The 20,961-nt window shown below is 44.6% G+C and overlaps 1 protein-coding gene across 2 annotated transcripts in view; it reads right to left on the bottom strand.

Annotated features, from left to right (window-relative positions):
• DDI2 (DNA damage inducible 1 homolog 2) overlaps nucleotides 1-3,365 on the bottom strand; it is a 41,284-nt gene extending 37,919 nt beyond the window's left edge. For both annotated transcript variants that reach the window (XM_011227688.3, XM_034671246.1), the window contains exon 1: nucleotides 3,007-3,365. In XM_011227688.3, the coding sequence (XP_011225990.1) occupies nucleotides 3,007-3,144 (138 nt within the window). In that variant the 5' untranslated portion in view covers nucleotides 3,145-3,365. The remainder of the gene's footprint in view (nucleotides 1-3,006) is intronic.
• Nucleotides 3,366-20,961: the final 17,596 nt, after the last annotated feature.

Below are 20,961 nucleotides of genomic sequence, written 5' to 3'. Positions count from 1 at the left end.
ATCAAACAGAGCCATGACTGGCTTCCAAGCCCACACTTGTATTAAGAGATGGAACATGCCCAGCTTTAATCACATGTACAAGCAGAGATAGTTTCTAGTCTAAATTTGTTATCGTCACATTATAACTACTATAATCAGACTAGAGCTGTTAAAAATTAACACCTTTTCCAAGTGCATACTTATGCACAACTGATGCTGATGTGGAAGACTGAATTCTAAACTAGTGATCCTCAATGTGGGGTAGGCATGCAAAGCAATTCTTTAAACATGAACGAACAGAAAAATGTTAGAATTTTCATTTCCATTTATTTTAGTTCATCCTTCCTTAAATTCTATCCTATGGTTGATCATAATGTACATAAGGTATTACTTAATGTATATTACATAACCGATGTTTACAGTTATACCACATATACGCGCATATATATAAAATGCATATCACATTTGTTCATAATGTTTACAACTTTTTATATGTATCACAAAGATGTATGTTCCAAAACATTTTACTCAGAGGAATACATAACCAAAAAAGTTGGGAGATCAGTGGTGGAGATCGCGACAGGAAAGAACAGCCAGGAACATTAAAAAAAAAAAAAATCCCTTCAAAAATGGAGGTGAAGGAATGAGAATGGAGAAGGTAAATAAGAGGAGTGAGGTAACCAGACCAAGAGAACTGTGAGAGGAAGAAAGGGAAGATGAGTAATAGGGGAGAACCTGGGAGGTAAAAGGGTGGGAGTGGGGGCCTCGAGTAAGTAATATTTTTGTAGGTAAGAACTATAATGATGCTTACTATTATGATTTAGTGAACGGAAATGACTCAAGTGTCTAGGGTGGATCCTGTTCCTGCCTGATGGGCAAACAACTGAAAAGACAACAGACCACCACACATCTTAAAATAGATACTGTGTTGGGTTACAATGGAGCCAACGGAACAAACTTGAAACACAGGCGCTGTTTACGGCTCTTTAATACAGGGTTCACAGTACTTGGAGCCCAGGTTTGCATATGTTAATTTGGCTTGGGAAGGAAGTGAATGCCCAAAGGGTGACCTAAGGAATAAGAAAGAAATTTAGAGTTAGCCTAATTGTTCAATTAGTGAGGTACTCCTCATATTCTGAGCTGTGTCAATCTGACACACTCTTCATTTAAATTTTGTTACAGCCCATTTCAAAAAGGGCAGATATTGAGGCAATGTCAATCTTCATCTTCTCCCAAGTCCTAATAACAAAATCAACTTACATCTTAATTTTTTATTTCCCCCAGCAGCTGGTGATTACAACCACAGTAATAGAACAACCAAAGGGAAGAGAACAATTGAAAAAGCCACCTTCAAATATTCAAGAGTTGAGTGTACCTCCCTACTTAAACTGTCCTTTCCCAGCTCTCCACTTGAGGGATTCACTGACAGGAACTGGTTCCTCAGTTTTTGTGGGTTAGCTGTTTATAGAAAAAGATGCAAATAATCCCTTTTACCAATTTCTTTGCAGCTTTCATCAGTCCGCCTATTCAAGTAACACTTTGCACCCTGAAACAAATTCTTTCTTGATATTCAGCTTTATGCCAAGGTTCGGTTTTTGTTTTTTTTTTTTAAGATTTTATTTATTTATTTGACAGAGAGAGAGACAGCCATCGAGAGAGGGAACAGAAGCAGGGGGAGTGAGAGGAAGAAGCAGGCTTCCCAGGAAGAGCAGGGAGCCCGATGCGGGGCTCGATCCCAGGACCCTGGGATCACGCCCTGAGCCAAAGACAGAACGCTTAACGACTGAGCCACCCAGGCGCCCCTTATGCCAAGGTTCTAAAGTTCACATACTGTAAAGGAATCATACTCACTTCTGAACAAAATATCGACGCATCTGTTTACCATAACACAGGGCAGAACACGCTGTAGTTGGGCAATAGTTTTTGGAACTATTTCATAACTGCAGTAGGAAATCAAGATTTACATTCTGGGGCCTTGGAGGACTTCTACAATTTTCTTAATGTTTAGAACATGTCCTCCAAGGTCCACTTATCAAGTTAAGATTTAAATGTTTTAGTGTGAAGGCCAGAGTTATCGTCACCAATTCTGCTGGGTGGCAGCCTCAAGGCATTTTGAGAATAAATTACTTTGCTTATTTAGAATGTTAGAGTAGCTGAACTTCCTTCCAGCAGGGTAGGGAAATGAAACAGGCAAATCACACGGAGAAGATACCAGGCCATTTTTACAAAAATATCCCCATAAAGCACTGAACTTTGAACCCACCCGAACTCCGAATTGTGGCCTGAAATAAAGAGAGATTCTGGCCTACTCCCAGCCAAGAAACCAGAGAAACACACACTTGAATTGAACTAATAACTGCCCTCCCTTTGGGGGGAGGGAGGAAATTACCTTTTTTTTTTTTTTAAAGAATTTAACCAGAAATGCCATGTGGTAGGGAAAAGGGAACAGGGCATTTCCAAATGCCTCAAAACAAGGTAATGCAAGTCTCAAAACTTTTTCCTTCACTTAGAGTGCAAATCTCTACATTTAAAGGTAAATTACGTTTGCCGAAGCAGCAGCCCTCTCCAAAAAAGCAGATGCACATCAACCTACCACAGTGATCCAAACTGGTATTTCTGGTTGGGGAAGCAGGATGTATGAATTCCTGCAAACCTCGAGCTGCTTCTTCTATTCTATGGTTGTTCATAACGTACATAGGTCCACAACACCCCAAACTCGGGATTAGAGGAGACAGGGCCAAAGAGCCAGAAGGTGGGGCGGGCCGCCCAACTGTCCACGCGCCCCTCAGGCTGCAGTGGGTGCGTCTGCGGTCAGGTTCTCCGCTCGCTCCCATGGCACCCCACCCCACGCTCGGCGTGTGTGGGGGCAGCTACCGATTCCAGCTCCCTCCCGGACGCGGGGGCGAGCTGGGAGAGGCCATCCTGCTCCCCCACCCCCAATTCCTCACCAGTAGCAAAGGGAGGGCGTGAGACCCGGAGGCAGGAGAATGAGCCCCGGAGGGAGACCCAGCTCGCTGCCCGGCATACCTGGCTCTCGGCTGCGGGGATGCCGGACTCGAGCTCGCACAGCGCGCGGAAGTTGTGCAGCTCGAAGTCGGCGTCGACCTGGAGGGAAAAGGTCACCTCGGAGAGGTCCCTCCGCACACAGTACACGGTGAGCAGCATGGCCCGGGCCCGACCCAGCTCGGCTCGGCCCGGCCTCGGCGCTGGGCTGCGGCGGCGGCGGGGCCTGGCTGGTGCTGCGGGCGAACGGCGGCGCGGGCTGCCTGCTCCGCCCGCTTGCTCCTTCCCTCCCTCACACACGCTCAGTGACTCACTCCCTCCCGCCCTCACTACCAAGCACCGCCGCCGCCACCCGCCTGCGACTCCGTCTGCCTGCCTGCCGACCTGCCTCCCACCGCTGCCGCCAAGCGCGCCAGCCGCCCAGCGCCCCGCCCCGCCGCAACGCGGCTGCCGTAAAGCCCGCCTCGCCCTCTCGGCCTTCGCGACGCAGGGAAGGGGCGGGCCGGGAAGAGGAAGCGGGAAGCTAGGAGAGGATTGGAGGGAAGGGAAGGCTTGGGAAGCCCGAGGGAGGAAGGGCGAGACAAGGGGAGGGAAGTAAGGGAATGAGGGAAATCGAGGAGTGATTTTATAGCTGAAGTCGGTGGCGGACTCCACGATCTCATTCACCCAACTGAGGCATTTATTAAGCGCCGACCACGTGGATACAAAAGTGCGTAAAAACACAGGTCCTTCTTTGCCCTTAAGGAACTCAAACGCAACTAAGCAGAGAGTTCTACAATGCATTTTACCAAGTAGAAATTGAGGCTCAGAGAGATTAATTCACTTCCTGTCCCAGGGATTTAGGGTTAAAACCAAAATCACAACCTTGCCTAGTCTATAGAACCGAGCTTACCGTGGAACCTGCCTTCTCCGGACCTGTCTCCTGAGCCCTTCCTCCACTCTGCACCCCCAGCCACACTGGGACTTCGGTTGCTCCAAGGCTCCATTCCTCCGCCTTGTAAAGTTTTCTCTCTACTTGGGACTGTCTCCGTTCTAGACATAGCATCCTCCCAGCGCCTACTACAGAGCTTTTATTGGGCACAGCTTAGAATCCACTCCATAAAGTATTTGGTACTTTAAAGGCCTTTTCATAGCCACGTAGCTGATGACTGGATAGACACCCCGAGCATGAGGATAAGGTCAGAAAACCAAAACCAATGCAAGAGTGGCATCTCCCTACGTTACCACCGCCCAATTCCCCATCCATGGAGTAGGGATGTTACAACAGGAGGGAAGGAGGAAACAGGATGGCTATGGATGCAGGTAAGTAGGTAGGTTTGGTGGCAAGAAAGTCAATGACCATCTGAAGGCTTTTCTCTGTAAAGGATGGAGAGTCATCTGTGGAGAATAAAGAGAAAAAGTGGAGGAGCAGGGGGTGGAGAAGAGTGGTCGTATCAGCTACAGAAAGCCTATCAGTGATTTAAGCAAATAAAGGTTTTTCTCACAGAGTGGGAAGCCTGGAGGTAGACAGCTGCATCTGTTTGGTGACTCAATGATATCAGGGCCTGTATTTCTGTAAATATTTTGGCCATTCCCAGAGGGTTACAGTATGGTTGGCTGCCTCCACTCCATGCAGCATTTTCTTGTTTAAGGCAAGAGTTTGGCCACAAGTCCTGCAGCAGGTTTCTGCTCACATCTTACTGGCCAGGACTGTGCCACACAGATGCAAGCAAGGCTAGGAAAGTGAATGTTTAGCTTTTCTTACCTCTTTAAAGGACATGGACAGGAGAAAAATATTTTGGGAACAGGTGTTAGGTGAGACCTCCATGTCCACTACCATGACCTAGGTAGGTGAGACCTACATAGACCTACTACAGCAGAGAATATTTGAAATAACCATTGCAAATTGAAGCAAGTTGAACAGAGAAATGATGTAGAATTGTCAGGTGGTGTCAAGGATTCAACTGAGGTTGGAATCATGAATTGATTAATTTTTCCGTGTTACATCTTTTCTCTAGTGGTGCTCAGGTGCCGGGTGTGACAGATTTTATTTTCTAAAGATGGCCACGCTAATATCTCCCATCTTACAAGTTGTTCTTACAATGTGACCATAACAGTCCTCCTATTTAGAGATGGGGTGTATGTCCCTCCATTTGAATCATGGCTGACTGACTCTGGTATAAATGTCACTGTGTGACTTCTAAGGCTAGGTTATAAATGGCAATATAGGGGCGCCTGGGTGGCACAGTCGTTAAGCGTCTGCCTTCGGCTCAGGGCGTGATCCTGGAGTCCTGGGATCGAGCCCCACATCAGGCTCCTCCGCTATGAGCCTGCTTCTTCCTCTCCCACTCCCCCTGCTTGTGTTCCCTCTCTCACTGGCTGTCTCTCTCTCTGTGTCAAATAAATAAAATCTTAAAAAAAAATAAATGGCAATATAGCTTCTGCCTGGCTCTCTGGGAACTCTTGGTCTTAGAACCCAGCAGCCATGCTGTGAGGAAACCCAAACCACGTGGAGAGAACATGTGTGGATGTTTCAGTCAACAGCCCAGCTGAGATCAAAGCCAATTCCTGGGAAAGCCACCAAAGACACGTGCAGTTGGTTTCAAGCCCAGACGTTGAGCCATCTCCAGCATCTCTTTGAGCAGAGGTCTCAAACACCATGTGTCCATCTCCACTGTACTCTTTTTGTATCCCCGACCCACAAATCTGTGAGCGTAATACAATGATTATTTTGCATGACTAAGTTTGAGGTGGTTTGTTACAAAGCAACAATATATGGTACACTGAATACAGTCTCTCTCTTACTTTCTCTCTCTATATATATAGATACACCCACACCATATCTTCTTTATCCATTCAACTATCAATGGACACTTGGGCTGCTTCCATAGTTTAGCTATTGTTTTTTTTTTTTTTTTAAAGATTTTAGGGGCACCTGGGTAGCGCAGTCGTTAAGCATCTGCCTTCGGCTCAGGGCGTGATCCCGGCATTCCGGGATCGAGTCCCACATTGGGCTCCTCCGCTGGGAGCCTGCTTCTTCCTCTCCCACTCTTCTGCTGTGTTCCCTCTCTCGCTGGCTGTCTCTCTGTCACATAAATAAATAAAATCTTTAAAAAAAAAGATTTTATTTTTTTATTTGAGAGAGAGACAGCATGAGTGGGAGGGGCAGAGGAAGAGGGAGAGAATCTCGAGCCGACTCTACCCTGAGCTCGGAGCCCAACATGGGGCTCGATCCCAGGACCCTGAGATCATGACCTGAGCCAAAACCAAGAGTTAGATACTAACCATCTGCACCACCCAGGTGCCCCCATAGCCCGGCTATTGTAAATAATGCCACAACAAGCATAGGGGTGCGTGTATCCCTTTGAATTAGTGTTTTTGTATTTTGGGGATAAATACCCAGTTGTGTGATTACTGGATTGTAGGGTTGTTCTATTTTTCTTTTTGAGGAACCTGCATACCATTTTCCACCGTGGCTGCACCAGTTTGCATTCCCACCAACAGTGCAAGAAGGTTCCTTTTTCTCCACATCCTTGCTAACACTTGTTGTTTCTTGTGTTTTTTATTTTAGCCATTCCGACAAGTCTGAGGTGATATCTCATTGTAGCTTTGATTTGCATTTCCCCAATGATGAGAGATGTTGAGCCTCTCTTCATGTGTCTTATTGGCCATGTCTATGTCTTCTCTGGAGACATGTCTCTTCATGTCTTCTGCTCATTTTTTAATTGGGTCATTTGTTTTTTGTGTGTTGAGCTGTGTCAGTCCTTTATATATTTTGGATACTAATCCTTTATCAGATATGTCATTTGCAAATATCTTCTCCCATTCAGTAGGTTGCTTTTTATTTTTGTTGATTGTTTCCTTAGCTGTGCAGAAACTTTTTATTTTGATGTAGTCCCAACAGTTCATTTTTGCTTTTATTTCCCTTGCCTCAGGAAACGTACCTAGAAAAATGTTGCTATGGCTGATATCAGAGAAATTACTGCCTGTGCTCTCTTCAAGGATTTTTATAGTTTCAGATCTCACACTTTTATAGTTTTAGGTCTTTAATACATTTTGTGTTTATTTTTGTGTATGGTGAAAGACAGTGGTTCAGTTTCATTCTTTTGCATGTAGCTGTCTGATTTTCCCAACACCAGTTGTTGAAGGGACTTTTTTCTCATTGTATTTCATTCCTCCTTTGTCGAAGATTAATTGACCACATAATTGTGGGTTTATTTCTGAGTTTTCTATTCTATTCCATTGATCTATGTGTCTATTTTTATGCCTGTACCATACTGTTTTAATTACTAAAGCTTTGTAATATAACCTGAAATCTGGAATTGTGATACTTTTACTTTTGTTTTTCTTTTTCAGGATTGCTTTGGCTATTCGAGGTCTTTTGCGGTTTCATACAAATTTTAGGATTTTTGTTCTAGTTTTGTAAAAGATGCGTTGATATTTTGATAGGCATTGCAGTAAATCTGTAGATTACTTTGAGTAGTATAGACATTTTAATAACATTTGCTCTTCCAACCCATGACCATGGAATGTCTTTCCATTTCTTTGTGTCATCTTGAATTTCTTTCACCAGTGTTTTAGTTTTCAGAGTATAGGTCTTTTGCCTCTTTGGTTAAGTTTATTCCTAGATATTTTATTGGTTTTGGTGCAATTGTAATTGTTTTAATTTCACTTTCTGCTGCTTCATTATTAGTGTATAGGAATGCAACAGATTTCTGTACATTGAGTTTATATCCTGCAACTTTACTGAATTCATTTATCAGTTCTAGTAGTTTTCTGGTGGAGTCTTTGGGGTTTTCTATAAATATAGTATCATGTCGTCTGCAAATAGTGGCAGTTTTACTTCTTCCTTACGAATTTGGATGCCTTTTATTTCTTTATGTTGTCTGATTGCTGTGGTTAGGACTTCCAGTAATGTTGAATAAAAGTGGTGAGAGTGGGGGTGCCTGGCTGGCTCAGTCAGTGGAGCATGTGACTCAATCTCTGGGTTGTGAGTTCAAGTCCCACATTGGGTGAAGAGATTACTTACATTAATTTTTTTTTAAGTGGTGAGGGGGTGCCTGTGTGGCTCAGTTAAGCGTCCGCCTTCGGCTCAGGTCATGGTTTCACGGTCCTGGGATCAAGCCACATGTTGGGCTCCCTGCTCAGCAGGGAGCCTGCTTCTCCCTCTGCCTCCATGTGCTCTCTCTCAAATATAAAAATAAAATCTCTAAAAAAAAGAAAGCAGTGAGAGTGGACATCCTTGTCTTGTTACTGACCTTAGGGGAAAAGCTCTTGGCTTTTCACCATTGAGTATGATGTTGGCTATGGGTTTTTCACATAGAAACCTTATTATGTTGAGGTACGGGCCTCACCCCTTTTGGACTCTGCTCAATTGCTTCTTGAGATCTGGTTCAGAGTATGGACTCCCACTTCTCTCATCACTCTATGAGATAGACTTTAAATCCCCATTACTTGTGACCACAGATGCCTTGAGACATCTCCGGTCCATGATTCTAAGTGAGGATGGGTTGGAGTGGGCCTTGAGAGAAAGCCTAGACAAGAAGGATACCCTTGATTCCCATGAACCAATCAATGCTATATGTCAAGAACCTTGCAAATGATTGCTAACATTACTCAATGCTAACTTTGTGCCAGACACTCTTCTAAGCACTTTATATGTTGAGTCTTTGAGTCCCCACAAAAATCCTATGAGGTATTATCTCCATTCTACAAATGAAGAAACTCGGGCATAGAGAGAGGCCAGTCTCCTGCCCAAGGACACACAAGTAGTAAATGGCAGTTCCAGGACTCAAACCAGGCAATCTGACTTGAGTCCACACTTTTTTAAAAAAGTTTGTTTGTTTGTTTGTTTATGTAATCTGTACACCCAATGTGGGGCTCACACTCACGACCCAGAGATGAAGAGTTGCACACTCTTCTGACCGAGCCAGCCAGGCGCCCCACGAGTCCACAGTCTTAACTACTACTTTACACGGCCACATGTAAGACCTCATTTCATCCTTACAAAAGCCTTCAGAGACAAACTACCAGTTTTCCCTGCTACCTGAAAGTAGATGGTTCCTATGAAACCTTTTGTAAAGTGAAATGGTGCAAAACGAAGTGATTACCATTTCACAAAATCGAAAATCCTCTTCAGATTTCTTTTGGTTAGTGAAAACAAGTACTAACGTAGGTCTTTTGTAAACTTGAAGTTTCATAAAGCAAACTTTTGGATGGCAGGGGAGTCCGGTATTTGTATTCATTCCCATTTCATGGATAAGGAAATTGAGGTGTGGGAATTTTAACCAATTTGCCCAGATTCACACAGCTAGTAGATAGCAGGTTCTCCAAGCCATATAAAACTTTAAAAACAAAAACATCTATTTCCAACCTTTAACTAGAGCACCAGCATTCTGCCTGCACACTACATGTGGAGACACCTGGCTGTACTCCAAAATCCTTTCAACACCATATGGTCACCACCAGCAAAGTTTCTGTCTACTTCTAGGTTCTTGCCTAATTCTTCTCTACTAGGAAGAACAAATTGGTAAAGGCATTTACCCTAGTTGATTTTTAAAACTCCTACAGTTGGTGGGCACCTGGGTCGCTCAGTCAGTTAGGCCTCTGTCTTTGGCTTGGGTCATGATCCCAGGGTCCTGGGACTGAGTCCCACATTGGGCTCCCTGCTCAGCGGGGAGTCTGCTTCTCCTTCTGCTCCCCCCCAACCCTGGTTCATGCACGTGCTCTCTCTCTCAAAGATAAATATAATCTTTTTTTTTTTTTTAAGATTTTACTTATTTATTTGACAGAGATAGACAGCCAGCGAGAGAGGGAACACAGGCAGGGGAGTGGGAGAGGAAGAAGCAGGCTCATAGCAGAGGAGCCTGATGTGGGGCTCGATCCCACAACGCTGGGATCACGCCCTGAGCCAAAGGCAGGCGCTTAACCGCTGTGCCACCCAGGCGCCCCAAAGATAAATATTATCTTAAAAAAAAATAAACCTCCTACAATAGGGACTAAATCCCCAAACACTCTAAGTACTTGTTTTTGTTTTTTTAAGCAGGTATATATTGTTCTTTGAATTTTTTCCTCATCATCAGTTCATGGTTGCTCAAAGAAGTCTCTCTTACCTTGCTGTTCCTGGCACATCAACTGATAGCAGATGGTGCTCCATTTTACTCATTTTACCTTAACACAAAAACTCTTCTCCTTCGGTTTCCTATTTCTTAGGCCAGGATCATGTGCAGATGTATAATGCAATGCCTCCTCCCTTTCCTGCTTATCTTTCCTAAAATCTGATAGCATTTCAGTCCCACTATATTCTAGGTCAATTCTTCCTCTTCATTTCCAGTGTATTGTGTACTCGTTGGGTTATCAAAACATTGCAGGTAATTATGGCTGTAATTTCAAGCACCATTATTTGCCTACTCAGAAGTTTGTAGCTAGAGATCAAAATGTACTTTGATTACCAGAGTCAGCCTGGGCAAAAGTACAAAACAGGCCAAAGTTTGTCCTTGGCAAGCTCAACATGATGCTCCTTCTTTGGCTCCCTTTCTCTCCACCTGTTCCTCTTAGTTCTCATGGGTCCTACTTTCTTCACTTGCCTTTTTAAAACCTGCTCTCAAGAAAGGAGCTGGACCAGTTCACACTGAGGTACTAATAACTGCTGAAACTCTGTATGGTCTCTCTTGGGGTAGGTGCATTTTAATAGGGATAAAGGTATCAATCATCAGCTACAGATTTCTAGGCTTCAGGGAATCTGTTGAGGAAGACAAATTTCCCCAAGAACCTCTGGATTGACACAAGCCTACTTTACCTACTCTGTTGACATCTGACCAGACTTTGTTGATCTATCCTTGATATATCTGGTTTAAAACCCACCTTGGTAGTTAACTTGCTTTTCTATTTTTTCCCTTCAGGAAGCTCCTGGTTTTTCATGAAAAACTTGTGTCTTCTTGGAACACCACATCACAGTTGTGGAGGAATCTCAGGTGTCATGGCTCAGAGTATAGAGCCAGCTTATAAGATATAAAGTGGATACAAAACATTCTGAGCGGGCACTGCCAAAGTGAGAATCATTATAATAGCAGGGATATGTTCAAAGTCTTTTAGCCGCTTAGAACAACTTTGGTCCACTCACCATAATCAGCAATAGAACCATATTGGACATAGACCACTCATTAACTTCTTCAACAATTCTTAACACCTACTGAATGCCAGACATTGTTCTAGGTACAACAGGGAACAAGACAAAGAGCCTATCCACACAGAGCTTACATTCTAGTAAGGGGTCACAGAGAACATACAAAATGTGTCAGATGGTGATAAATACTATAGAGGGGAAAAAAAGCACGTAGATGATAGGGAATGTTGGGGAGATGGTTAGGAATTTGGGTATGCAGTGGTGGTTACTTCACAGAGGGTGGTCAGGGAAAGTCTGTCTTATAAGGTGACATCTGAGCAGGATGAAGCAGAATGAAGGAGTAAATCACGTGGACATCCAGGGAGAATACTCAGCAGAGGTAATAGCAGGTGCATAGACCTAAATATGGAAGCATACCTGTCTTGTTCAAGACAGAATGAAGAACACTTCCGTAAATCAATGAATGAGGAGAGTAGATAGGAACCCATGGTACCAGATTGTGTGGCAAGTGATTGTAAGGACTTGGCTTTCACGGACTGCAATAGGAAGCCACTGGAGAGGTTTGAGCAGAGAAGTGACATGATGTAATGCGCCATGTCAATAGATCACTTTGGCTGGGGAGTCTGGCTGGCGGAATTGGTGGAGCGTGTGACTGTTGATCTCGGGGTTGTGAGTTTGAGCCCCAGGTTGGATGCAGAACTTAAAAGAAAAAATCACCTTGGCTGACTTGCAGAGGAAGGTGTGAGTGGACTAGTTAGAATCAGCAATACAACTAGCAATAACCCATGCGACAGACCATAGGGAAATCTGACCAGGGTGCACTTAGTGAGAAGCTGTCAGATTCTGAATTCATTTTGAAGGTAGAACCTTTACAGGACTTGCCGACGCACTGAACACAGGGTGTGGAAGAAAGAGAAATCAAGGATGGCCACAAGGTATGCGTTAGTATCCAGAGCATAGATAGTACTTTAAACTCCTTTGCTTGCTAGCGTGAAATTTATTAGAAGGAAAGAATAGCATTGCCAACAGCCTCCTGGCAGTTTTAAAAAAGAGTTGGGCCGGCCCAATGATCTCCTCAAATCCCTTTCATTTCGGACTTTTTTTTTCGGCCCGGCCTCAAAGGCTTGTCTCGGGGTCCCCCGAACGCTGGCCTGCACGCGGGGACCTAGAATTTATGCGCTGACAGGCGGATAACTAGGCTCTGAGAAGCTGGCTCACAGTGGAAGTTGTACCTTTCCAGTAACTACCCCCTCAAAGAGACGCCTCTTACCCCAGATGCAGGATCTCTTCTAGCCAGTGCTGAATATAGGGCCCAGCTCAACAGCCTTCATATCCCTAAATGTTGCCCCTTATTAAATATTACAAATTTCACACAACTTTTTCTGTGCCCACAGGAGGCCGACTTCATCTGACGAGTCTTATTCTCAGGAAATGCTCCTGCACGACCAAACAAGCCTCACGGGCGCATCTGGCACCGTTTTATTGCTTCACCGTTTCTGGTGCGGAAAGGCCCCAGCTGTCCGTTCGGTCACCCTCTGGCCACCCCATCTGAGGCCCGGGCCGAAACGCCGGCGAGCAGTTCTCCGGCCGCACCACCACCGCTGTCCCAGAGCCGGGCGGAAACGCGCCTGCTCCGCATCACGTGTCTGCAGCGTAATCTTCCAATGAGCCGGAGCGCCTCGTCACGTGATGCGCGCGGGCCAATGCCTGGCGTCCGCGCTCTGGGCTCCTGGTTGCTAGGCGACCCTAGCCCAGCTGGGGCGGCCGGGGTTTATCCCGGGGGGTAGAGTTGGACGGCTCCGACCCGCGGGGGCTCTTGGAAGTGTGGCAGCCTGGGGGGGCGTTTCGCGGCTACCGCCTTCTCTGTGGTTGAAGGCCGGGTGGCGGTTTCCCCTCCCGTGCGCCCTTCGGGGCTCCAGCCCCGATGTCCCGGCATCCGCGGTCGGGCGGCCTCACGGTCCTCTGAGCCCGAGCCGGCGGCCGAGGGGCCGCAGGGCCGCGTGGGTTGAGCCCGGTCCGCTCGTAGGCACCCCGCCTCGGCCGGCTCGACTCTGGAGAACTGGCTCAGACTCCAGCTGGGGCGGAGGTGTGCCTGAGGCAGTGGCGGCGGGAGAAACTGGTGCCTGGTGGAAGTCCCAGGCGTGGGTGGCTCCCTCCAGCTTCCTTGCGCCTTATATCAGGGCTTAGGCTTGTCGCCTTGACCAGAGAGAAAAAGGAAATGGGCAGTGGGGCTCTGTACTGCTAATTCGTCTTGACCAAAAAGATTGTGCTTTGAATAGTGGTAGACCGAAGGATCACAGATTTCCATTAAAAAAAAAAAATTCCCAGAAGTGAAGAGTCAAATACTTCTTTTAAAAAAGTTCGTGGGGCGCCTGGTTGGCTCAGTCGGTGGAGCAACTCTTGATCTTGGGCGGGTCCTGACTTCCAGACCCGCATTGTGTATAGAGATTACTTTAAAAAAAAAAAAAAATTCAGGGGCACCTGGGTGGCTCTTTCGTTGAGCGTCTGCCTTCGGCTCAGGGCGTGATCCCAGCGTGCTGGGATCGAGCCCCACGTCGGGCTCCTCTGCTAGGAGCCTGCTTCTTCCTCTCCCACTCCCCCTGCTTGTGTTCCCTCTTTCACTGGCTGTCTCTATCTCTGTCAAATGAATAAATAAAATCTTAAAAAAAAAAAAAGAAATCACTCTTCATAAAGGATTTTAAAAAAAAGTTTATATATTTGCCTTTTCTTTTTTTATTTTTAAGGCCTTGTCTTTGAGATTTCTAGTAACAGTGGCAGTGTTTGGCTCTTCAGCATTTTCAGTCCAGAAATACTTGTGGTGGGCTTGGGAACTGTATGCAGCCCAGGTCTAAAAGTTCAATTATAATCTTTTTTATATTTCCCATGACTCTACTCAATATTTTGAAGACAGAGACCACAGTTATAATAATCGTTTTAGTGTCTTTGCTAATTCTACATCTGTGTCACTTCTGGGTCAGTTTGTGTCCTCATGAGTCACATTTATCTCTCTACTTGCCTGGTAATTTATGATTGGATGCCAGATGCTGTGAATTTTACGTTGTTTAGTGCTGGATATTTTTGTGTTCCTGTAAATCTGGAGCTTTGTTCTGGGGTGCAATTAGGTTACTTGGAAATAGTTTGATTCTTTGGGGTCTTGCTTTTAAGATTTATTAGGACCACAGCAGTGCCAACTGTAGGGCGGATTATTCCCCCTGAGGGAAGACCTTTATGAATCTTCTTCCCAATGCCCCATAAATTAGGAGTTTTTCTAATCTGACTAGTGGGAATATGCACTATTCCCAGCCTGGTGGGTGTGTGAAGCACATTTCCCTCTAATCCTTTCAAGTGGTTCTTTTCCCAGGCTTGGGTAGTTTTCTTTAAATGCCCTACGCAGGAGTCGATGAAAGCCAGAAGAGGGCCCTCTATAAATCTCTGGGGTTCTCTCTCTCCGTGTGTGCGTGTGTGTGTGTCTGTGTCTGTCTGTCTGTCTGTCTGTCTCCTCTCTGGTACTCTGTTCTGTAAACTCTAGCTGCCTTGGTCACCCTGCACTCTCAGCTCTGTCTTCACAACTCAGGGACTCCACTGAGCTCTGCCTCAGTTTTCCTTCCCTGCACTATAGCCTGTAAGCTAAAGTAGGGCAAGTATTAGGGCTCACCCTGTTTATTGTCCTTTATCGGGGGTTATTATCCTTTGTGGCTTTATGTCCAGTGTATTGAAAACCATTGTTTCATATTTTTTGTCCTCTTTTGGCTCTTTTGGGTGGGAAAGGAAATCTGGTCCCTGTTTCTCTATCATGACTTCTGGAAGTGGAAGTCCAAATATCACACCCATCTGGAAAACTTTTATGTCTCAAAACCATTGAGTCTTGAAACTCTTAGGCTGCATACTATTGAACTCACACCCAATTTATTCCAGGAGAAGACAGCTATTATCTGTCTTTATATCCCTACAGACTTAACCAATAGCTTGCTACTTGGCTGACACTCAGTAAAAGCTGGAGTGGATGAATAAACTATTTTGAGCAAACAGCTGTCGGTCAGCTTATGGTGTTTTCTTCCAGCATTTGTTGATGGGCTTTTGCAATTTTCTTCTTGCCTGCCAGCAGCAAGTGAAAGCTAGGCAGAATGGAATTTTCTGGGACTTGTTATTCATGATTGTAATTATCCAGAAAAATGCACCCTTTAAAAAAGCTTATTTGCAGGCATGAGGAAACTTTTAGGGATGAGGAAAATGTTCTAAAACTGGGTTGTGGTGATGGTTGCAGAAACTTACAAAAAAATCATTGGATTGTACACTTAAAAATAGGTGAATTTTGTGGTATATAGATTACACCTAAATAAAGCAGTTTTTTAAAGATTATTTATTTTAGAGAGAATGTGCATGCGCAAGCAGGGGGAGGGGCAGAGGGAGAGAGAAAAGGAGAGAAGCAGACTCCCCCTGAGCACAGAGCCTGACTCAGGGCTCAATCTCAGGGCCCTGAGATCATGACCTGAGCTGAAATCAAGAGTTTCATGCTAAATTGACTGAGCCACTCAGGCACCCCTAAATAAAGCAGTTTTTTTTTTTTAAAAAGCTTATCTTGAAGATTTCCAAGGCATTTTATGGGAAAAGGAAGTTGCCAACCACTTTAAGCTAAAGCCACCCTTTTGATTTTTTCAAAAGCCTCCTATGCATTGAAATACAACCTTGATTGGGTGGGGGTAGACAATGATGGACTCTCACTTTGTACAGTACACATGTGTCACTTTTGTAATCAGAAAAAAAGATTTTTAAAGGAGGATTAAAATTTAAAAGAGAAAATCAAGTCAAGGGTGACACCAAGAGAAAAAAAGTCGATTTGACCCATCCACAAGGCAGTGAACAGGATGTTAGATTAGAAATGGAAAAGCCTGAATTCTGTTCTCGTTCTGGTCTTTGAACTCTGAGCTAAGACAAATTGTGTAGCTGCTGGCTATTGTTCCAGAAACCAGGTTCGAGTAATGAAGTATTTGGAGTCTGGATCTTAAGTGTCAAAAGTGGAACTCTGAAACAATTTTGATAGCAGCAATGGGGAGGATGTCAAGTCAGGGGGATTTTTTAATCCTCTTAACTGTCCGATAAATGATGACACTCACTCCCTTTCAACCACTCTGACTGAAGTCTTTAACAGCTAAAACCATCCCTAATCCTGGATCTTGGGGAGGAAATGGCCTTGCAATATACACAGTGACATCACTGGCCTAGCACTTCTGTTTCCTTATCAAATATAAATGTTTTATTTATAGGATAATTGGAAAGACAAACAAGATGAAATTAAGTGTTGAATTTAGAAAGAAACTGGGATGGAAAAGTAAATCATAATGAAACAGAACAAATACTTTATCATCTCATTGACTTTATGATACTGCAGGAAACATTGTATCATACCTGCTTTATTGTATGAGCTCTCCATCTGTACTTCAAGCATTGATCCTTATCCTCAAAACACGTATAATGATGCTCTCTTGGTTTGAATTGCCTAGCATGAGTTGGCTTACAGATGGCTTTGTCTAAACAGCGTTTTCCCAATGTGTCCCTGAGCCTTGTGTCACTCTGGAACCTCGGGTTTTTAGCTACAGTCCCTTTGGTCCTCAATTACTGAATATTTGGTCTCACTAGTAACTTGAGTCAGATCTATTACCCAGAGTACATAGTTTATAGTTAATAATCAGCCCCTGCATTTATGTAATGCCTTTCCCACCAAGGACCAGGTCGAGCATGTGTTTCCAGCTGTGCGTCACCACCAGGAAGTCAGGAGAATGGGCTCCTCCAGGCTCTGCTTTGCAGGCAAAGAACTACTCAGAAGCAGCTGACTTCCTGAGAGAGGCAGGGTACTGCCATCTAAAAGAAATGCAGAGGAAACTGGCTGGGTCTTGAAGAAATCTGAACATTTTCTTCAAGAAAATTAAATGGTGTAAAGATCACGTTAAGCTAGCCTACTGTGTAATAAAATTGTCCTGGGCTTGGGCGCCTGGGTGGTTCAGTTGGTTGAGCACCTGACTCTTGATTTCAGCTCAGGTCATGGTCTTGGGATTGTGAGATCGAGCCCTGCGAGCAGCTCTGCGCTCAGTGTGGAGTCTGCTCGGGATTCTGTCTCTCTCTGCCCCTCCCCCCGCTTGCACTTTAAATAAACAAACAAACAAACAAACAAACACAATCTTTTAAAAAATTGTTTTGGTCTGATGAAATCAGACCGACTAAATGACCTGGACTATGTCTGTCACCTGATGGAGGATTGAAGGAGCGCTCTGTCCATTCCCTGAAATTCCTCTTCCTTGTTAGACAATCAAGCAGAAGTTTTCTGTGCCCTCTCCTGGCTTGACTTTGAAACTGCATGACAGTGATCTTCAAACTTCACCAGGTAGGTCTTTCCTTAGATAGATTCATGCTCTCCCCTCCCTTTCTCTCGCCCCAGTTTGGACTAGAGAGAGACTGAGCGGACCACTTACTTGGTATGTGGATAAAAGCAGTCGGATTAATCGGGCTTCAGATGTCCACCCGACAAGCGAATAGACCAAACAACCAACGAATCTCGTGTTCAGATAGTACGTATTATTTTTGAGATTCAAAAATGATGCCATGGGGCACCTGGGTGGCTCAGTCAGTTAAACGTCTGCCTTTGGCTCATGTTGTGATCCCAGGGTCCTGGGATCTTGTCCCGGCATCGGGCTCCCTGCTCGATGGGGAGCCTGCTTCTCCCTTTTCCTCTGCCTGCCTCTCCCCGTGCCTCTCTCTCTGTCAAATAAATAAATAAATAAATAAATAAATAAATAAATAATCTCAAAAGAAAATGATGCCGTTACTGGAGGTAACTCCACGTTAATGTGTAAAGTATTCCCTGAGGCATCATTGAATGTATAACTTTATAGGTAAAATAAAGACTGGGGAGTTTGACAAACTTGGATGAAAATATTCTGAACATGCTAAAAATATATATTTTTCTTTAGGACCAGGGGACAAGGAAGTATAACAGTGTAACTGTGTGACAGTAGAGTGTCCCAGAAAGCCCCTGGCCAGGTGTCTCAGGGAGGCTAGAGTTGATGCAGCATGATTTCTGAGTCTCTGCAAGCAGAGACAAGTTTGTTGACTCCTTCTGTGGAACTCTTATATCATTCTTTAGGCCAAAGGGAATCCATGCAGACAGCCGAGATGTACACAATGTCTTCCTCATGTTCTTTGGCTATCACAGCTTTTTGGCTGAAATAGCAATCAGCCTAGAGCTGCCCTCCACAGCTTCCAGAAGATCCGTTCAGTCATCCACTCACTCACCCACCAAACATTCATTCTGTTACTTGTTTTTTGAGGCACTGCGACTAGAGGCTGGCCAAAAGGACGAAGAACACATTGGAACTTAGAATTTATTGGAATGGTGCTTTGGAATCTTTTTCCTGTCAGGGCACACATAGAAAAATCATACAATTTGTATGCCCCATTGAAGTAAACGTGGATGGTGGGGATCAGATTTAGGGACCTAGATGGGATTTGGTAAAAAAAAAAAAAAATTACATTTTCTACATATTATATAGTTATGACTTGGAAAATAAAACGAAAGTATTAGACAGCATTAAATATTGAACTTATATAAAATTTCCAAATAAAAAATTTTCCAAATTTTAGCTTTCCTCTGTGAATATCACTTTTTATTAGCAGGTTTTATGTTTGAATTGGCTATATGCAATAACCACCAGGACTTTTCAAGAAGGATCCCTTCAAGGGGCACCTGGGTGGCTCAGCAGGTTAAGCGTTTGACTTTTGATTTCTGCTTGGGTCATGATCTTGGGGTCATGAGATCGAGCCCTGCGCTGGCCCCGCATTGGCAGGAAGTCTGCTTGAGACACTCTCGGTCTCCTTCTGCCCCTCCCTTCACTCATGTGCACGCTCTCTCTCTCTCTAAAAATGCATAAATAAATCTTAAAAAAAAAAGAAGACTCTCTTCAAGTTCTTGATAGCTATGAACAATTGGAAACTCAAATAAGTAATAAAAATTGAAAATTTTAATATTAAACATTTACAAAAGTCAGATTTATAGAAGCGTCTTATTTTTCTTTCCTTAACAGTTGAACAATTGAAATTTCTTGCGATAACAAATGGATTTTTAATCGAATCAAATGCTTTCGCGTCAAGCATCTCAAACTAAGGACAGCTATGATTTCAAGCATGTTCCTTCAGAACACATCCTTAAAATACCCACTTGATATATGCTGGCATGCACTGTTTATGGCTAGTTGGCATCTGTTCTGGTTGATCGATGTCTGTGCCATCTCAGAGGTTAAATTTTTTTTTTAAGATTTTATTTATTTATCTGACAGAGATAGAGACAGCCAGCGAGAGAAGGAACACAAACAGGGGGAGTGGGAGAGGAAGAAGCAGGCTCATAGCGGAGGAGCCTGACGTGGGGCTCGATCCCATAACGCAGGGATCACGCCCTGAGCCGAAGGCAGACGCTTAACTGCGGTGCCACCCAGGCGCCCCAGAGGTTAAATATTTTTAATACCATCCCGCCATCAGCATTGTTCAAGCAGTCACTCCAAAGTTAGCTTGGACCCTGTTTGGACATCAGCTGAAAATGGACAGAGATATCTGATGCTAAGTGAAGGAGTAGTTCGGTCAGCCATCTGGGGCTGCTCTGGCTCAAACCTCCCAGTCTTTTTGCTCCTCCTCCCCTGACCCACTGCACCTTGGTTTGCTGCTGTCCTCCTTGGGTCTCTAGCACCCAACTCCTCTAGCAGGAGCCCTCGTCCCTGATGGACAGCACTGCACTCTACCAATGCCTCTGAGGTCGATGTCCAGGAGGTAATGCAGAGCACGCCGCAAATACCGCTGATCCTGCTGCTTCCCTTTGGGGGGTCACACAGCAGGATGTCAGACTCTGAGGGGCTCTGCGTGGTGTGCATGCCCTCAGAGATAACTGGCCTCGCTGGCAGCCCCAAGGATCATGGGGTCTTTATGTTATGTACCCCCTTCCCCACCATAACCCAGCTGCAAACACCAGTGCGCTATGACCCCTGGTTAGGAAACTCTGCAGTAGAGAAAACAAGACATGCAATGATGACACTACCTAGTATTTACCAATTTTTGGTTTCACAGTGCTCTTCACATGGACCTCGTTCAACCCTGATAAGAACAACCAGAAAGGGTTATCATTCCATTTGGCAGAATAGGAAATAGGTTCAAAAGGTTGAATGGCTCAGGTTGACATGCTAAGTCCATGCTTCCCTGATCAGGTGCCTGGGGGATGTACACATGGGTGTGCTAGTTTAAACAATGTCAGTTATTGGAGTGATGGCTTTACTTAACAATTTTGGGGGAGCATTTAATTGTCAAATAAGATCAAATGTTTTTATGCTAATATAAACACGTGTTATGAAACGGAATAAAATGGCACAAATTTGCAAGATCAGGCATGAGACTTCAAAGAGACATCGTGCTGGACGGGGAACTACTTTGAGCTGTTGCCCCAAACCCACAGGGAATGTGATTGAAGTCTCTCTCCTGCTATACATCATTGAGATACACGGATGGTGGAGCTAGGATTTAACTTTTTTTCTGATCCCCGCTCCTGTAACTTGTCCCCGGTTGAAAATGGTGAGAATTTTAAAGAGTTATAAGAGTTCCAGAGAGAATAGTTTGAGTGTGGGCTTCAGGAGAACATGGGGCACGTGGAGATGGGGGTCGTGGGAGAGAACATTCCAGGCGAGGAAATGGCATGAGCAAAGGACAGGAGGCAAGATATCGAGGGCTATGTAAGGTGAACCATGGCTCGAGGGACAAGTACACGAAGATGTATGATGGGCAAGAGAATTAGAAACGTGGATTGGTTCAGGAAGCATTATCTATCTGATGGGAGAGTGGAGACA

This window comes from Ailuropoda melanoleuca, chromosome 11, assembly GCF_002007445.2.
Source record: "Ailuropoda melanoleuca isolate Jingjing chromosome 11, ASM200744v2, whole genome shotgun sequence".
NCBI lineage: Eukaryota > Metazoa > Chordata > Mammalia > Carnivora > Ursidae > Ailuropoda > Ailuropoda melanoleuca.
This window is presented reverse-complemented; position numbering and strand designations above follow the sequence as displayed.